This window comes from Halichoeres trimaculatus, unplaced genomic scaffold (assembly GCF_033239565.1).
Source record: "Halichoeres trimaculatus isolate MK-OKI-2021-1 unplaced genomic scaffold, fHalTri1.1 fHalTri1_scaffold_10, whole genome shotgun sequence".
Lineage (NCBI taxonomy): Eukaryota > Metazoa > Chordata > Actinopteri > Labriformes > Labridae > Halichoeres > Halichoeres trimaculatus.
Genome location: NW_027437187.1, coordinates 36345036 through 36363071, shown reverse-complemented (window position 1 = coordinate 36363071; position 18036 = coordinate 36345036). Strand labels below are relative to the sequence as shown.

At 38.2% G+C, this 18036-nt stretch overlaps 1 protein-coding gene across 1 annotated transcript in view; it reads left to right on the top strand.

Moving 5' to 3' along the window:
* lrriq1 (leucine-rich repeats and IQ motif containing 1) overlaps positions 1-18036 on the top strand; it is a 60587-nt gene that overhangs the window by 30858 nt on the left and 11693 nt on the right. Inside the window, exons 17-26 of the mRNA XM_074677876.1 lie at positions 260-385; positions 2971-3057; positions 5492-5631; positions 5733-5801; positions 5898-5986; positions 8087-8188; positions 12532-12600; positions 12731-12881; positions 15811-15898; positions 16677-16831. Coding sequence (XP_074533977.1) covers positions 260-385; positions 2971-3057; positions 5492-5631; positions 5733-5801; positions 5898-5986; positions 8087-8188; positions 12532-12600; positions 12731-12881; positions 15811-15898; positions 16677-16831 — 1076 coding nt within the window. The remainder of the gene's footprint in view (positions 1-259; positions 386-2970; positions 3058-5491; positions 5632-5732; positions 5802-5897; positions 5987-8086; positions 8189-12531; positions 12601-12730; positions 12882-15810; positions 15899-16676; positions 16832-18036) is intronic.

The following is an 18036-nucleotide window of genomic DNA, read 5'->3' as shown; positions in this document are numbered from 1 at the left end:
GAAGTGCGGTGGTAAGAGTTGTAGGATTCCTAAAGTGAAGCGTGCCCCCCTTCCTCTCCTCAGCCCGTTGGGAATTAGAGGATTTAGAGGCACACTGGAGCTCCATTTGTCTCAGAGCAGCCCGGAGTCACGCAGAGTTCAGACAGCACAACGCTCAGCAATTAAAAGAGAGGTTGACGTGTTTTATCTCCCTGATGGGATAACACACAATATTTACGTACGCCCCGTGATTCACGCAGCGTCTTCTGTTTACCTCCAGGCGCTTTGGAGGGGCTACGCTCTGAGGAGGAGGCTCGCATCTGCTCTGGCTGCCGTCACGTGCTCCGACACCGGAGAGGACGACACCTTCGAGGAGGTGGACGTGGATGAATTTGTCTTTGATGAGGTATGCACACAAGTTCATGTGTTCCTCACGCTCACGTTCATGGTTCACTAAGTCCTCACCCCATTCCCAGGACGACTCTTAAACCAGGACAGGGGAGAATATATAAACCTACAGGAACACAAACCTTCAACTGCAGCACACATGATCAGGGAAACATGCAGGACACCGACTGTAGCATTTGACAAGAAGAGACCGAGAGATTCTGGTGTGATGATTGTACAGTTCATCGGTTCACGTCATCCCAAAAAATCTGCACACATCTTGACCGCAGAAGCAGCGTTTAGCTCCATTCATTCAGGAGGGTTAGCATTTTTTAAACACTAAATTTAACCTGTTATCAGCATAAAAAAGTACGGTTGTTTTGTAGCCAGTTGTTGGAAACGATACTCTACAAAAGTGGCAACGTCTACCAAGTTAGGATGGTAACAAAGCAACCAGTGTTTTGGAGCTAATAGCGACCATGCTAACTGGCGACTCTCAGCCGAAGGTGTCAGTGATTAACCAGAGACTGTAAAAAAAATGTCATCTTGCTCGGCTCAAAGTGAGGTCGCCACAAAAACTGCTCCTCCTGGTGGCTGGCTGCAGTGTAGTTCAAAAAATCCATCTCCCCAGTCATTCCAGATGGGCTGTAGTCAAACTTTAAAAAATGAATACACCTGGTAGAAATGTTTCTCACATCTGATTGTTGTGGTGATTTGAAGATATCATTTGGCTGTCTTGTATCCAAGTCCTCTTTTTTCTGAAAAGTTTTGTTTTCATTAGTTATTAGAGGTTAAAAATTAGGTTTTACGTAACGTTTAACAATGATTGACAGCTGACGTTTTTGTGTATTTGTTTCAGGGATTGTAAAATATGTCGACTCGCGAAAGAAAAAATTTTTTTATTACTTTTGTCACCCAGCTCCACTCAGATTCTCCCAGAATCCCTCACAGTCTCTACTGTGCAGGCTCTGGCTGCCAATGGCTGCTCCTGTGACGGGGGAATTTTGGCTTCAAACAGTACAATGGGAAGAAATGGTGGAGCCACGCTGTCCACTCTATGTACAGTCTATGTGATTAACAAGTCACCAGATTACAAGGTCACACTTTACACGAAAACACCTGCGTTGTCTGGGGCTGTGTAATTAAATGTGCCTTCTTTATCCAACCTCAGGTAACCTGGTTTGACTGCTAACGAGCAAATTTGACTGCTGTTATTCAAAATATAGATTTGACTTTGATATTAAATGAAAAGTTAGTTTGGGGCCGAGCTTATGATCAAAAATGGACTGGATATAGATAGGAAATAATAAGTCAAGCTATAAATAAACAGAAACAGATTTTAGGATCAATGTAAAATTGGGGAATTGCTGGATTTCTCTGCTAAAAATGTCTGTCCACCTAATATCTGTCCACTTGCTTGGACACTTGCGTACTTAAGCTAATGCAAGAGATTTTAAAGATAAATTTATATGTCTTTACAGCACAGTCACAGTCTGATGCCTCAGATACGATGTCAGCTGACCTTAGAGCAGATGGAGACATCCTTTTTCATTTGATTCACACAGCTGATGTTGTGGTCGACTGCACAACTTTATCCAAAGAAGACACTTTTCTCTGTTCACGTGTCTGAGCAAAGGGTTAGAATACACCCTGTCACCCAGCCTCACAGGACACCTTGTGTTAGAGTTTGACCATTTTTAAACTTAAAATCCCAGAAAACTTCATAAAACCAGACGAAAACTGACTTGCTGTGATGTATTTCAATGGATGTCCAAGCAGAGACTGTCTGAGTGTATGGGAATGGCTGTACGCACTGTGATTGGCTCATCTTGTTTGAGGGCGGGACTTAGCCATAGGTCAACTCAGATGTCATTTTTGTCTTTTAAAACCCTGAATAAAGACATTTTTCTGGACTTGTCGGTTGAATGTATGGAAGCCCTAAAAGGCCATGGTTTTATAAAATATATTTCCTCTGTTTTCTTTAGATAACAAGTTATTTCAGGTGCTTTCTTGAGATCTCGACTTATTTTTCTCGAGATCTTGAGAAAACAAGCTTTGTTTTCTTGAAATAACAGGAAAAATAAGTCAAGATCTAAAGGTAACAGAAAAAATATTTCTTTAAATCATGTTCTTTAGGGCTTCCACATGAAGTTTTTACCAATGAGTGTAGAGAGCTGTCAAATGGACACTCTAGCTTAGTATTAGTTACTTAAAGGTCCTCCTTTGTCAATGTAACACCGTTAGGACCAAAGAAACATATTATAATATTATTTTATTCTGCTCAGAGCATCTGTCACGCAGCAGCTTCTGAGCATTTTTTAGTTATAGAGGTTTTTTTACCCTTCCTGTGTTTTTGTGTGTTAATTTTTTTTTTCTTGAACCACAGACTTACAACAACCTACTCACTCACCCATCCTCATAAAAACACATATCTAATAATATTATCTTGCTATCAATCTGAACCTGTTCTTGACACTGCAGAACTCCCTTTACTGCTCTACGTCGTACTGACATTGATGTTCAATGTATTTTATTTGGTGCTGCACATATATTGTGGCATAAATATAGCTATATATATTTAAAAATGTGTGTGTGTTAACAAAGGCAGCACTGGAGAAAGACTGGACCCCACTTCCTGAAGACCCTCCATCCAGATGTGTGAGCGTATCAGAGCAGCAGCTGTCTCTGGAGGTAAAGCAAACATCCTCATGCCGTATGTAACACACTTACATGTTTTGTTAATGACCAGCCTGTGTGTGTGTGAAGACTTATTTCTTGTTATCGCCCCCCTCTGGTTTCTTCTCACCCTCCCTGATTGATCTTTGGATTTACTCTCTTTAAAAACAAGATCTGTTCCTGGAGGTCTGGAGGTTGCTCTGCACCAGCAGATGTCGTTTTTCATGCAGGCGGTCTGTCGCTGAGGTTTTTTCCTTCTTTTACCTCTTGTTGGATCTTTTCTTTGGAACGCGCTCAGCGCTGTACATCATGGCAGTCGCTGTAGGCCCGCTGATGTGGTGCAGCTGCTGCGGTGGCCAGCCTGCATGTGTTGACACAGAGGTATACATCAGAGTTTGTAGTTTCACACTTCGGCCGTGAGAAAGCGGGAGCATGAGAGTGATTAAGCTGCTAGCTCGACTCGAACACGGGCATTTCTTCAGAATTAAACCTCGCTACAGTTAAAAGAAAAAAATATAAGTTAATTTTGACTAAATTTGATTGTAGATGGATTTTTTTTCCAAGTGTCAACTAAAACTGCAGTTCCAGGGGTGTCCCCTAGAGGACGTCTGCAGAAACAGCAGAAACCACATACACACCCATTCAAAAAGCTGATTTTTACAGCAGAAATCAACATGGTTCAAAAGATCATTACATCCTGATGGGAATTGAAAGCTGGTTCCTGTTGAGAATCAATGAGAAATGTTTCAGTCCATGATATCTTTAGCATTTGTGCTAAACCATTTCCTTAGCTCTTCTTTACACCAGGTGTCTGCAACCTTTTCTTTCATAGGAGCCATTTTTCCTCAGCTCACCTGGATTAAAGTCATTCAGGAGCCACAAAATCTACTTTATCTTCATAATTAAAAAAAGTGGATAAAGTTCTAAACAAAGTAAAAATCTAGTAAATAATTCTATAACCAAGAAGTTTTTTATGTCAATAAAATTGTACATGTGACGTCTAAGTTTTTTCATTTTAGATAAATTTGCAAATCTTTAGAAATAAATAAGAAATTTCTAATGTCATAAATAAATGTTATGAATATATTAAATTTCAATTAGTGTCAATTTTTTTCAAAAATGTTGAAATGTCAAAAAATGTGATGAAATTTCATAAATTTGCAAAAAATAAATCAAGCTTCAAAATTTTGCTTCATTATGAAAAAAAAAATATTTTTTTAAAAGATTGCATTTAAAAAAAAAAAAAGGAATTTAAATATTTTTTTAAAAATTGCAAAAATAAAATAAAATAAAAAATTGCAAAGTGTTTTAAAATTTGGATTTTTTTTTCTAAATTTTCAAGAATTCAACAAAACTTAAAATTCAAAGAATATGCAAAAAAAATACAAAATTTAGCAAAGATCTTTTAAACATTTGAAAGCTTTATTGACAGATCTGATGCATATTCAGTTTTACAAAACATTTTCCAAGTGAACTCTGATTCAGGATTTAAGCTTTAAGTTTTACTGAAGAATTGAACTAACAAAGAAATATACCTTACTCTCTGAAAGGAGATTTATAATTTAGTACATTCAACATGGTATAAATTTCCTTATTTACCAAAAACCATATAAACAAAAATAGTGCTAGCTTGCTGCTAACATATATCAGAAATTGCACTCATATGCTAGCAGTTAGCCTAAATCGGTATAACTTCGGCTTCATTATAGAATTTTAACTTTCATCACAGAAACATATGAAAATTACACTTTGTCAGAAAGTACCGAAAACTCCAAATGTTGAAACACTAACAGATAAATGAAAGAAAACTTAGGTGCAGACTTGCGGCTGGCTCAAAACTATGGCAAGGTTCCAACCAACTCAATATATTGCCATAACCACTTTAAGACACTAGATGGTCTACTACAGTACATCAACGTCACATGATGTGCAATTTTTTGGGATGTATTACTGTTTGTTAGTGCTGTCAAGTGATTACAGAAAATAATTAAGTTAATTATGTCTATTCTGTGATTAATCATGATTAATCATGATTAATCACACATTTCTCTTGGGCTTAATAAAGTCCGTAGGTAAAGTCTATCTGTCGAAAAACAACAATTGACTTGGATTTGTTTTGAGTTTCTGTCAAATGATTAAAATCCTGAATCAGATTAATCTCAGGGTTTCTGTGGATATTAATCATGTTTCATTTTGCATTATTTGTATGTATGCAGGATTCTGAATTGTGTTAATCTCTCAGGATTACAGATAGAGATTGTATGGATCCATATCACCTCCCAGTTACCCTCATCAGTATTTACACTCAAACACCAACAAAGATCATCTGTATCATTTGTTTCCAAAAATATCTCAACCTTGACATGACAGGAAAAACAACCTTCTTTTTGAAAATGACTTTGTGGTAGAGCTGTAAATTGTTCCTGACAGAGATTTATGTGTTTTTCAGCTTCCTGAACCCTCTCGGTACATACTCCCTCCTCAACATGTATGGAGGTCAAAACAGGCCTGGGTGGATGAGGAGCGGGAGGAGCAGGAGGAACAGGAGGACTTTGGAGGGCAGAGAGTTTCCCCAGCGAGCTCCGTCAGGTAGAGAAAACTGTTCACACTGGATGGGTGTGATTTAAGGACTTGAGGATACAAAACAAAGGTGTATGCCCTGCTTTCTCAAGCTATCATTTTGTTTTCAGGAGTAAACCTCCCCTAACACCCGTGCCGAGTGGTCTGGCTGAAAAATCAGAGAAGATTCTTGAGGAATGGTAAATCATCTTTTTCTTTGTGATACCTATCTGTACCGAGATTCTGTATGTGTTTGTGCTCTTCTGTTTGAGAAAGTTTTGTTTTTACTTTTCCAGGGGCTTCACTCAAAGCCACACGGCTCTAATGATGCTCAGGAGGGCTCAGAAGATGAAGTCCAAGAAGCAGCAGCCGAAGAAAAGACGTGGTGGGTGTTCTGAGGATTTATGGGTGAAAAAAGAGGGATTGAGTTATTGTGTTTGGGTTGTGAAATCAATTTGATTATCAGCACAGTGTGTCCAATTAGCATTTAACGAATCAGAAAAGTTCTATTTATACCAATGTCCTTCTCACTCAGTTCATGTGCATTTGGACTGTTGGAGGGGGAAACAACATCCATGCTTTTAGGTCATCTTGATCCATGTTTGGCACAATATACAGAGATGAAAAAGGCAGATTATGTTCTAAACCAAGGGTCTTCAACTTGTGGCTCTTTGACTCCTCTGCAGTGTCTCCTTGTAGCTTTAAAAAATATTGTTGAAATAAAGAATTTTTATTTTTCTTACAGAGGGTGTTGATGATTAAAGACAATGACACTAAAGAAAATCCTGTGTTAACATTTAGTTGAAAAACATCAACAGCCCACCAACTTTCCATGCACCTGTGGCTAACCTCAAGTTTTACAGCCCTGGGAAGATAACTACATCTACAAAAAGACTAATCTGGAAGAAAATACAGATTTCAATTCTATGTGAATGGATTCATTTAACTGACAACGCGTCAGTTTGATATACAGGCTTGAAATGTGGCAAGACATGAGAAAACAACAAAAATTGATGAGTTTAGTGATATCAATATGTGTAATCAAATTCAGGATTTTTTAAAACTTTTTTATTTTTTTGCAAATAAATTAAATTGTAATTCTTTTTATTTTATAATTTTTTTGAAGTTTTTAATTGTTTGACATTTTTATGAAATGCTTAAATTTCATTTTTATTATTTTTTGCACATTTTTTAAATTTAAGCAATTGTATGCTTATTTATACTTCATTTTTTATTAATTTTTTGCAAATTTCTGAAATTTCATTTTTATTCATATTTTTTGTAAATTTTGATGTTTCTTTTTTTAATAACTATACATTTTTTTAATTCAAAATGTATTGGAAAAAAATAAATTTGACATTTAAATTTTTTTTCAAATTTTTGCAAATTTTTATCAATTTTTATCTTGTAAATATTTCATTCTTTTGTTAAATATTTGCAATTTTTTTTTAACCTACAATTTTTTTTAAATTTTTAAGGCAAATCTTTTGAATTTTTTTATTTCTGCAAGTTTTTGAAATTTTAAAATTTGTTGTAAACTTGCATTAAAAAAAAGAAGCCACATGGTTAAAATTCAGCAAATTTTTTGACATTTCAAAATTCATTTAATTTTTTACATAATTATTGAAAAATAAAAACCAACTGTATTCATCACATCTACAATCACATAAATTCAAAATACTTCTTGTTTGGATAATAAATCACTATATTTTAACCACGTATAGAATTTTAAACACTTTTTTGCCTTTATTGTGAAGATAAAGTAGATTTTGTGGCTCCTGATTGACTTTAATCCAGGTGAGCTGAGGAAAAATGGCTCCTATGCAAGTAAAGTTTTCAGACCCCTGGTCTAAGTTTTCATGTTTTCCTTCCTAAATATCTCCTACAGTACATGAGGAACTCTGAGGACATAAATCTGTTTCTGGGAGGGGAAACTGGGCTGTAATTATTGCGTCTTGCCTTTGTTCTCCATCCACGCTCTAACAGCAGCGAACCTTTCCACCCCGCGTACGTTAACGAGCCGTAACAGACAGCAGAGGCACAGCCTGTCCACTCCTATTGGCCCTCATTTGAGATCTAGCAAAGGAAATCACCACTGCCAAGAAACTCCATGTCAAGTCGTCCCGTGATGATTTTCATTAGCAGTCATTGTAGTGGTTTGGAGCCGCTGCTGTAAAAGGTGACCTCACCTCTGCTGCGCTCCAAGAAACGGTAGTCCTGCCACGGTTATCATGCCACCGTCATGTAGAGGGAGGCTGCTCTTTGATCACACGTTCAGATGCATGATTCCAACAGCAGAGCTCCCGTCACGTCGCTCCACGGACTCACAGGTCTACGTCTGCTCTAACTCCTGATGGCACCCGCCTCAGAGGAACCAGAGCGCCCGGCTAATACTTTCCGAATGTGAGGTTCTGGTTTCTGCTTCTGGTTTTAACCTAACTTGTCCTTCTTTGACCTGCTCTCTGTCTATCTTACTCTCATACAGACCCTTCAGCACATTGGACCTTATTCAGAAACTGCAGTTACCAGGGGGATCCAGCGGGGGCGCAGAAGAGGCGAGGGAATCACAACAGAAATTATGTAAAAGGTAGGACTGTTTACACGTTTGTACCTCTTTGAATCTAAGAAAACGTGAAAAAACAATTGGAGAATTCCTCCAAACATGGTTATGGATTATTGATGGCCACCGGAGGAGCTGCAACGAAAAGGCAAATATTCAGAAAGTGATGAAAAAAGAAAAAAAATGAAAGAATGTTTTCAAGATTTTGGCTTCATATGCACTTACCAGCAGCTTTATTAGCCTTAATTCTTGGTGGCAGAGATTCAACGAGGTGCTGGAAACATCCCTCACAGATTCAAAGATTCTGAAAGCCAATCAAGGGGTCTGCAAACTTTACTTTCATAGGAGCCATTTTTCTTTAACTCACCTGGATTAAAGCCATTCAGGAGACACAAAATCTACTTTATCTTCACAACAAAGACAAAAAAGTGGAAAAAATTCTATACAAGGTTAAAATTTAGTGAAGAATGATCTAAAGAAGTATTTTAAAATTTATTAAATTGGTACATGTGATGTCTGAGATGTTTAAATAAATTTCAAAATGTAAAAAATTTGCAAAAACTTAAAAAAAATCTGAATTTTTATAAAACTGTGAGTTGAAAAAAATTTAACTTTTAAAATCCTTAAAAAAAGACTTTTCGAAAGTTTGCACAAAAGTTAAAAAAAAATAAAAAAATTAAAATGTCACAAAAATTTGCAAAAAGATCCAAATTTTGAAATTTCAAAAATTGAAGAAAAATCTATAAAAAGTACTAATTAGCAAAAAAAAAAAATCTAAGTTTTGGGGAATTTAAAATATCCGCAAAAAAAATCAAAAAACATTTTAAATTTCAACATTTTTCAAAAATTTTAAACAATAAGAAACTTTAAAAATTTCAGGAAAATTTTAAAATATTTTGCAATTTTATTAATTTGCAAAAAATTTTAAATCCAGCCTCACAAAAATTGAAATCTTTATTTTTTTTCATATTTGTCTTTTTGTAGACTTGTAGACTCTTTTTCATCATCTTTGTATTTGGAGTGGATCATTACTTTGTTTGGTTCATGTGTTGGTCGTGGACACCAAACTAGTTTTGTCTTCAGTGATATTTTTACTAATTTTCTCCTGTGTTTGTCTGGAGATCCTACATGTAACCATGGCTGCATTGTTTACATGTGAAATCAGCTGTTAGCAGCCTGTAGCATGTCAATGCTAACTGGTGCAAGGCTGGATGTTTCCCACAAGGGGAAAAGAAGGAGGTGAGGACGACATGATGGTTCTTTTTGGCCTCTTTCTTTCTTTCTCAATAAAGAAAAATGATCATGGGAAAATTCATGGAGACGGCGGGAATGTGGGCATGCATTATGGGGTTTCTAGACACAAATATTGAACATGCTCATTATTTACTATCTGGTCTTCAGAGGCCTTCCAAGCGACTCTGACTGGACAAAACTGCTCTTGACACACTGACGTACAACAGAGCCTTCACATCCCGCAGTTTGAGCATGCAGGCTCCTGTCCGAGTGTTTGGACAGAGAGCTCTGCTCGTCAGGTTAGCGTAGCGTTAGCTCCAGTTAAACACTGTCAGCACTGATTGCACAGAAACATTACAGACAGCTGCAGCTTCCATTAAAGCTGCTGTGAGGAGTTTTCAGCTGGCTGTGAAACTGAAGTTTAACCCCGTCTCAGTCTGAGGAGGAGCTGACTCCTTCCTCCTGCCCTGGCCTCCTGCTCTGGCCTCCTGCTCTGGCCTCCTGCTCTGGCCTCCTGCTCTGCCCTGAGGTGGAGAGATGATCTGACATGGTGACATCCAGACAGACATAAAAGGGAGGGAAGAGCTGGAGGGAGGGCAGGGCGGAGGATGGGGGGAGTCGGCTTTTATCATGAGGGTCTGTCTCCATCTTTTCCTCCCCACCTCCACCCTGCAGGGTCAAGGCCTCACATGAGGAGAGCACGGCGCTCCGGGAGCTGACCCCTCCAAGTCCAAAGCTGCCATGAGGGTGGTGTTTTCATTTTGAGACAGTTTTGTTTACTTTTATCTTTACGTTATTTTATTTTAAAGTAAAACATTTGTGAAGAAATCTCAAACTTAATCCCGCGACCCCAAAGATAATGGTGACCAATAGACCAAAGACCTGAGATCCATCATTTAGCTGAAAGAGAGTCTACCTGTGGTCACATGTTTCTGTGTTCCCTAAATTAATTCGTTGTTATCCTGGTTCAGTCAACTCAGGGTCTTCAACAAAGAAATGTGAAAAACAGATCAAACCTTTTCTGTTTGCAGGGTTTTACATCAAATTATACCCCGGTTTAGTTAATATTGACATATTTTTGTTCTTCATAAAGAAGAACATTTACATTTATAAATGACTGATTTCAGGAGATATTTCATGACTTGACCTCTGTAAGTTTCCAGTGCGGACAAGAATACTTTGGAAGCTAATCAGAAAAGTTTCATGGCTCATTAGAAAGTTTTATTGCTCTCAAGAAAGATTTTGGGACTCACATAAAAAGTTTTGTAGCTCATGAGAAAATCTTTTGTTTGTTTTGTTTTGCTTTTTGGAGCTCATAAGAAAGTTTTGGAGCTAACAAGAAAAGTTTCTGAACTCTAAAGAAATATTTTTGGAGCTCTTGAGAAAGTTGAATAGCTCACAAGAAAGTTTGCATAGTGCAGTGACAGAACTCAAATAAAAAAAATTTGGAGGTCATGAGAATGTTTCATAGCTCACTGGAAAAGTTTTGGAGCTCAGAAGAAAGTTTTTGGAACTCTCAAGAAAAAGTTTAGAGCTCACAAAAAAGTTTTGGAACTCAAAAGACTTATATTTTTGCAGCTTGTGAGAAAGTTTCAATGCTCATATGAAAGTTTTGGAGCTGAAGATGAAGATGAAGAAGTTTCTTTGGAACTTAAAATGATTTTTTTGGGGAGTATGAGAAAGTTTTTGTATCTAATGAGAACATTCCATAGGTTATTGGAGTTTTTAATGCTCGGGAGAAAGTTTTTGGAGCTGTCAAGAAAAATTTTAGAGCTCATAAAACAGTTTTTAAATCTCACAAGAAATGTTTTGGAGCTCATTAGAAAGTTTGTTTTTGTAACTCCAAAGATTTTTTTTTGAGCTTATGAAAAAGTTTTGTATCTGATGAGAAAGCTTCATAGCTCATAAGAGGTTCTTTTGGAGCCAGGAAGAAAGTTTTTTTGAGCTCTCAAGAAAAAGTTTTGAGCTCACAAGAAAAGTATGAAACGTAAATGAAATATTCTTGGAGCTCATGAGAAAGGTTCATTGCTCACAAGGAAAGTTTTGAATTAAGAAAGTTTATGGGAGCTTCTAAGAAAAATTGTGTAGCTTAAAGTAAGTTTTTTTTTGTAGCTCATGAAAAAGTTTTTTGTAGCTCATGACAAAGATATATGTCTCACAGAAAAAGTTTTGGAGCTCAAAGAAAGGTTTTCTGGAACTTAAATGAGAGGTTTTTGAGCTTTTGAGAAAGTTTTTGTATCCAATCAGAGAGTTTCATAGCTCATGGGAGTTTTTTAGATCTAGGGAGAATGTTTTTGGAGCTCTCAAGAAAAAAGTTTAGCCCTCATATGTAAAGTTTTGGAACTCAAAAGAAATACTCTTGGAGCTCATTAGAAACTTTCAACAGCTCTCAATTTTTTTTTTGGTTTAGTTTGAAAGTTTATTGGGGCTCCAAAGAAAAATTTGTAGCTCAAAGGAAGGCTTTTTGGAGCTCATGAGGAAGTTCTTGGAGCAAACAAGAAAAGTTTTGGAGCTCAAAGAAATATTTTCGAGCTCATGAGAAGTTTTTTGGAACTTTAGAGAAAGTTTTTTGAGCTTATGAGAAAATTTCATTACCCATTAGAGTTTTTTGGCGCTAGGAAGAAAGTTTTTGGAGCTCTCGAGAACATTTTAGAGCTCATAGGACAGTTTTTGGAGCTAACAAGAAAAGTTTAGGGACTGAAAAGGAAGATTTTTCATGAGAAAGTTCATGAGAAAGTTTCATGTCTCACAAGAAAAGTTTTGCAGCTCAAATGAAAGTTTTTGGAAGTCATGAGAAAGTTTTTGTATCAAATGGGAGAGTTTCATAGCTCATTAGAGTTTTTTGGAGCTAGAAAGAAAGTTTTTGGAGCTCTCGAGACAAAAAATTAGAGCTCACAAGACAGTTTTTGGAGCTAATGAGGAAGTTTTTGCTTCTTATGGGAAAGCTGGAGCTTCTAATGATCCTGAGGAGCTTTCTGACTTTCTCAGCTGTGGAGAATTTTACTTTTAGTGTTTCACCGCTGTTAGTCTGGTTTTCAGCCAAAGAAGAGTTAATGTGATCATCCTACTTTTGAGTTTCCTTTTCTGACGGCCTGACCATCGCACTGATCTCTGTCACTGAGATCGTGCTGATGCAGAGTGTGGAGAGGATGAGCTCTCAGCCAACTGGCAGGAAAGACGCTGCTCCATCCAAGAAGCCTCCACCTGTAAGAGCTCTGTCTGTCCGCTCCATCCATCTCTGAGCTCCACCTTCTCTGATCATTCATCAAGTGAGGATCCACATCAGTGATCAGGAGACAGCAGAGCAGGGATGTTAGAGACCCCATCATCTGTCAGTGGACCCAGCCAGCCTGGTCCTGACCTGTGGAGGCCCCCCCTCCTCCGGATCCATCCCCAGTGCCCGGGGCCTAGCCTGCCCGGCCCAGCCCAGCCTGCGCTCCCCGACAGGGGCTAACGTTTCAGGCTCTGAGTCAAGCCCCTTCTGGAGGTGATTAGCCCCAAACCCATGACAGATTCTTTCCAAGATATCCGACGCGGCGTGTTTATTTTATCCGGGCTCTTTGTGTGGATGTGCTGGACATGAGTAACCCACTTGAAATGGGTATCGTCTTACATACCCGGAGAGGGAGATACAGAGCGGGAGAGTGGAGCGGAGCCACCAGACATTTTCTCTTTAAGGCAGAAAAATAAAGCCCTACACTTTCCTCTTTCTTTTTCTTTTTTTTCACGGGGTCTGAATCGAGGAGTTTCTGCTGTCAGCAGATGTTGAAGATGTTTCATGCCTCCGAGCGTTTCTCCTCTTACTTTCCACCCACCCCCCCTTTGGCGCACACACTCCTCCAACCTCCTCCTCCTCCTTCCATCCAAACTGGGATCCAGCTCCACCAAACATCCGTCATGTCAGAGGGACACCAGGGTATATATTTTTATTTCAGCCTGGAACCCCTGCCTCCTGAGCACTTAACTCGATTTCACACTTCAAGTCATCTACAAAGTCCGGCTGAAACACAATCGTCTTGTTTATCATCCGTCATCCAAAATCACTTCATGTCAGAGTATTTACCACCATTCATGTGCCTTCAATTTCTCCCTGCGAGCCCCGGAGCTTCTATTTATGTCAGCCAGCGGAGCCTCCTCCTCCTCCTCCTCCTCCTCCTCCTCCTCCTCCTCCTCCTCCTCAGTGTGTGTTTGAGGAGAAACATGCAGATCCAGAGTCAGTCACCGAAACGGACCAGAGACTCTGAGTCAGATCCTTCAGTTTCAGACACACTCGGGTTCCTCTGTCGTTCTGCAAATGTCACGAAAACAGGACGGGTCCAACATGCAGCCAGAAAAAGTTCAGAGTAAACCTCAGCTTTAAGTTTGGTCAGACTGCGTCCAAACGTCACGGTTTGAAGTAAAGGTCAGAGTTAAACAGCGAGTCTGTCGAACATCAACTTGACAGAGCGTTTCAGCGTTCAAGCGTTTTCTTTGTCTTCTGACAAACGTTAATACGCTCAGTGATCAAAGGATGCTGTTATTGGGTTTATTCATGGTTATGTCTCAAGTATTTGTTCCTTTCTTCTAAAAAGTCGATCACTCTCCTGATTTATGAGCCCCTGAGGACACTTCTTAAAGGCCCTGTGCGGACTTTCTTAGTCAGGGGTGTCAAACTCATTTTCACTGAGGGTCACATCAGCACAATGGATTCTCTCAAAGGGCCAAATGTAAGTGTAAGACAGTTTAACATGTAGCTAAATGTCAAATTAATGCAACTACTGCTTCAGAAATGCTTCCTCTGAAAAAGACTTTGTAGCACAGGCGATTTCTTTAGCCCTGCCGCGTTGCTGTTGGTTGTAGCTTTCTTGAACACGTCCTGCTGCGATTACAGCATTTTAAATAAATGTTTTGTTTTCTTGAAGGCTCACTTTAGAAAACTTGGCTCTGCTTTTGTAGACAAAATACCAAGTGATTGTACTTTTTGACAGCTGACTTAAATTTTGTGTGGATGGATTTATTTAATTGCCAGCATGCCAGCTATATATACATGATTAAAATGTGGTAAGACAAAAGCAAAGAAAAAATAAAGATGTGTGAAGCGATATTATCAACGTATATAAAAAAATTCAGATATTATTTTGGATATTTGTTATAGTTTTTCCCAGTTTTTGAATTCAAAGTTTTCTGAAATTTCAAAATTGATTGAATTTTTTTAAGGATTTTTTTTTGGCAAGTTTTCAGTATTTTTGCAAATTTCTAACATTTAAAAATAAAAGGATTTTGGCAACTTTTGGTAATTTTTTTTTTTTTAATTTTTGGAAATTTTTAAGATTTAAAAAATTGAAATATTTTTTACTTTTGTAAATTTCAAAAAAAAAGTGTAATCTTTGGAAATTTTTAACATTATGAAAAATGGAAATACTTGCAACTTTTTGATTTTTAAAATGTTTTTTTTTTCACATTTTTTGAAAAAAAATCAGATTTAAAAAATTTGTTTTATTTTTAATTACTTAAATTTTTGAAAATCTATTGAATTTCAAAAATTTTTAATTTATTGCAATTTTTTAATTTAAAAATTGTTTTTTTCATTTAATTTTTTTTTGAAAATTTAGCAAATATGTCAAATTTAATTTTTTTTTTTGCTATTTTTTGAAATTTTAATTTCTTTGAAATATTTGATATTTGGTTGAATGTCCAAATATTTCGATTTTTGTTAATTTCAAAATTTGCAAATGTATTGAAAAAAACTAACACATCACCTGTAAAAAATGTTTAAAGTAAAAAAAAATTCTTTTTAGATAACTTCTCACTAGATTTTAACTTTTCATTGAATTTTATCCACTTTTTTGTCTTTATTGTGAAGATAAAGGAGATTTTGTGTGTCCTGAATGACTTTAATCCAGGTGAGCTGAGGAAAAAAGGCTCCTATTAAAGTAAAGGTTGCAGACCCCTGGTGGGTGATGGTGCTCATGGGAAATGGAGTCTGTATCTCCCCACAGAGTGACTTGATGGTTTTCAAATAGCCGACTTTGCTGAAGTTGGAAACTGATGTTAACTTCACAGTTTGGCTTCCTCTGTGTTTCATGTCCAAAGTGTGTTTATCTAAGCTGACTGAAGTCTGGGTGTGCTGATTGTTCCTCTCGCCGCTTGTTTTGGCGTCTTCCTGCTCCAGAATCTCAGAAATACTCATTAAACTCACAGTCACATCATGATGAAACAGATTATATGATTATGGCACTTATCAGTATTTGCACCAGTTTTTAAATCGTTAAGAAGAAGTTTGAGCACAGTCTGTAAACTCAGGTCTGCTTCAGGCCAAAGCCTCCTCCTCCTCCCTCCTCCTCCTCCTCCTCTGTGATAGAAAGCCTGAGCTCTCAGTTCGGATGAGATTGCTTAATGTGCTGAAGAGCCTCTCTTAACAAGCGTGACTCCTGCAGACCCCCTCCTGACGTCCTGGAGGAGTCCTGGAGGAGCCCTGGAGGGGGCTGGGGGAGGATGAGGGGGTCAGGAGGGGGTTTGTGGAGGGTCAGAAGTGAGTTTTCTTCATCGTGCTCATCCTGAATCTCAGATTTCTGTCCCACGTCTTTAATCCTGTGATGAAACACGTCTACTTTCCTCCTTATCTGTGCCGTCTGTCTCTGCTCGGCCCGTGCCCGGCCTCTCCGTCCTCTTTAGGACGTGTGAGCAGCTATTTCCCGGCCTCTGCCGCCCCGAGGGGAGAATCTATCACTTGACATTTTTAGTGGAGCTTTGCAATTAAGCCATGAAAAGTGTGACGCAGTTTTTCTCCTTTTTACGGCTCAGCAAAAGCGAGTGAATGGCTTAAATAAATGCATCATTAGTTCCAGCAGTGGGCTGTCAAAACTCATTATCAGTTTACACCCGGCCGCATTACTGTCAGCACAACATAAATGTTTACTTTGAATTACTGCGCGATTATAGGATGTCAGTACAAGTCGTAAATCAGCTGCTCTGCACGTTTCTTTGTGTGGCTTTGATTTTCACATAAACCTGATCTCTGTCAGGCGTCAGATTATTCCTTCTTCATCTTTTAACAACTTTAAATGAGTTACACTAACTTTCTCCAGCAGATCCAGACTCTTAAGCCCAAACACAAACACAGAGCTGCTGACCAGCGAGCCCTCCTCAGGCGGGAGCCGTGGCTGCTTTCACTGAGCGGCTGTTTTTATGAGCTGTTTACACCATAAAAGCTTCGTCACCGGCTTCTCCTCTGCTGTGTTTTATGAGCATCAGGTCATTTTGAAACCTGACACCTTTTGCTCTAACTTTCTCCGTCTGTCAGGATGAGTCTGAGATAATTTCCTGTGAAGTTCATTTGGTGTTTCTGTCCCGGGCAGGCGGCGAGGTGGAGCTGGAGCGGGTGAAGCAGGATCGAGCTCAGCAGTGGCTTCACGCTCAGGCTGCTCAGGCTGCTCAGTCTGACAGGGACTCAGAGAGGTGAGGAGGAAGAGGCGTGTTGCTTTTCAGTTTTGGACCCCCTTCTGTGAAAACCCACAAAAAGACCGATCCTAAGAAACTTAGTTTCACTGAAAATGAGTCTACCTGTGGTTTCTGTGTTTCCTCAAGCCTCTCATACCCTGGTTATCCTGGTTTAGTCACCTCAGGAGTCTTCAACAAATAAAAACAGATCAAACACTTCCTGTTTACATGGCTGGATCAAAAAAATAACCTCTATTTTATATTTTTCAGTATATCAATACCAGTTTTCCATCGCTGAAAGAGAAACTCTTCCGTGCTCTCAAGATAGTTTTTAGTGCTCACCCATTAAGTATTGTATGGTACAAGGAAAGTTTTTAAAACTAACAAGAAAGTTTTATAGCTCAAAGAAACTTTTTTGGAGCTCATGAGAAAGTTTCATGGCTTTGAAAAAGGTTTCATGGCACAAAAGAAAGTTTTTTGAAGCCCACAAGAAAGTTTTTAGAGCTCATTCAGAGGCTTTTGAAGCTCATGACAGTTTCAGATCATGAAAATGTTTTTGGAGCAATACGAAAGTGTTTTGAGCTCATGAGAAATTTCCAAAGCTAATGAGAAAAGTTTTGCGGCTTGTGAGAAATTTTTTACAGCACATGAGAAAAATTTTGGAACTCATGAGAAATTTTTTTGGAGCTAATGAGAAAGTTTTGCAGCTTATGAGAAAGTTTTTTGAACTCTTGAGAAAGATTTGGGAACACATAAAAATGTTTTGGAGTGTATGAGAAAGTTTGGGGACCTTGTCAGAAAGTTTTTCAGAGCTCTTTAGAAGCTTTTTGGAGCTTCTGAGAAGTTTTTTCGAGCTCATATCAGGTTTTGTAGCTCATGAGAAAATCTTTGGAGCAGATGAGAAAGTTTTGTGGCTTCCAAGAAAGTTTTTACAGCGCAAGAGAAAAATTTTGGAACTCATGAGAACTTTTTTGGAGGGTATGAGAAGGTTTGTTGAACTCTTAAGAAAGATTGTAGACCTCGTAAGAAAGTTTTTGAGCTTATGAGAACGTTTTGCAGCTTAAAAGAAAGTTTGTCGAGCTCTTGAGAAAGATTTAGGAACCAATGAAAAAGTTTTAGAGTGTATGAGAAAGTTTGTGGACCTCATCAGAAAGTTTTTCAGAGCTCTTGAGAAGCTTTTTGGAGCTTCTGAGAAGTTTTTCGAGCTCATATCAGGTTTTGTA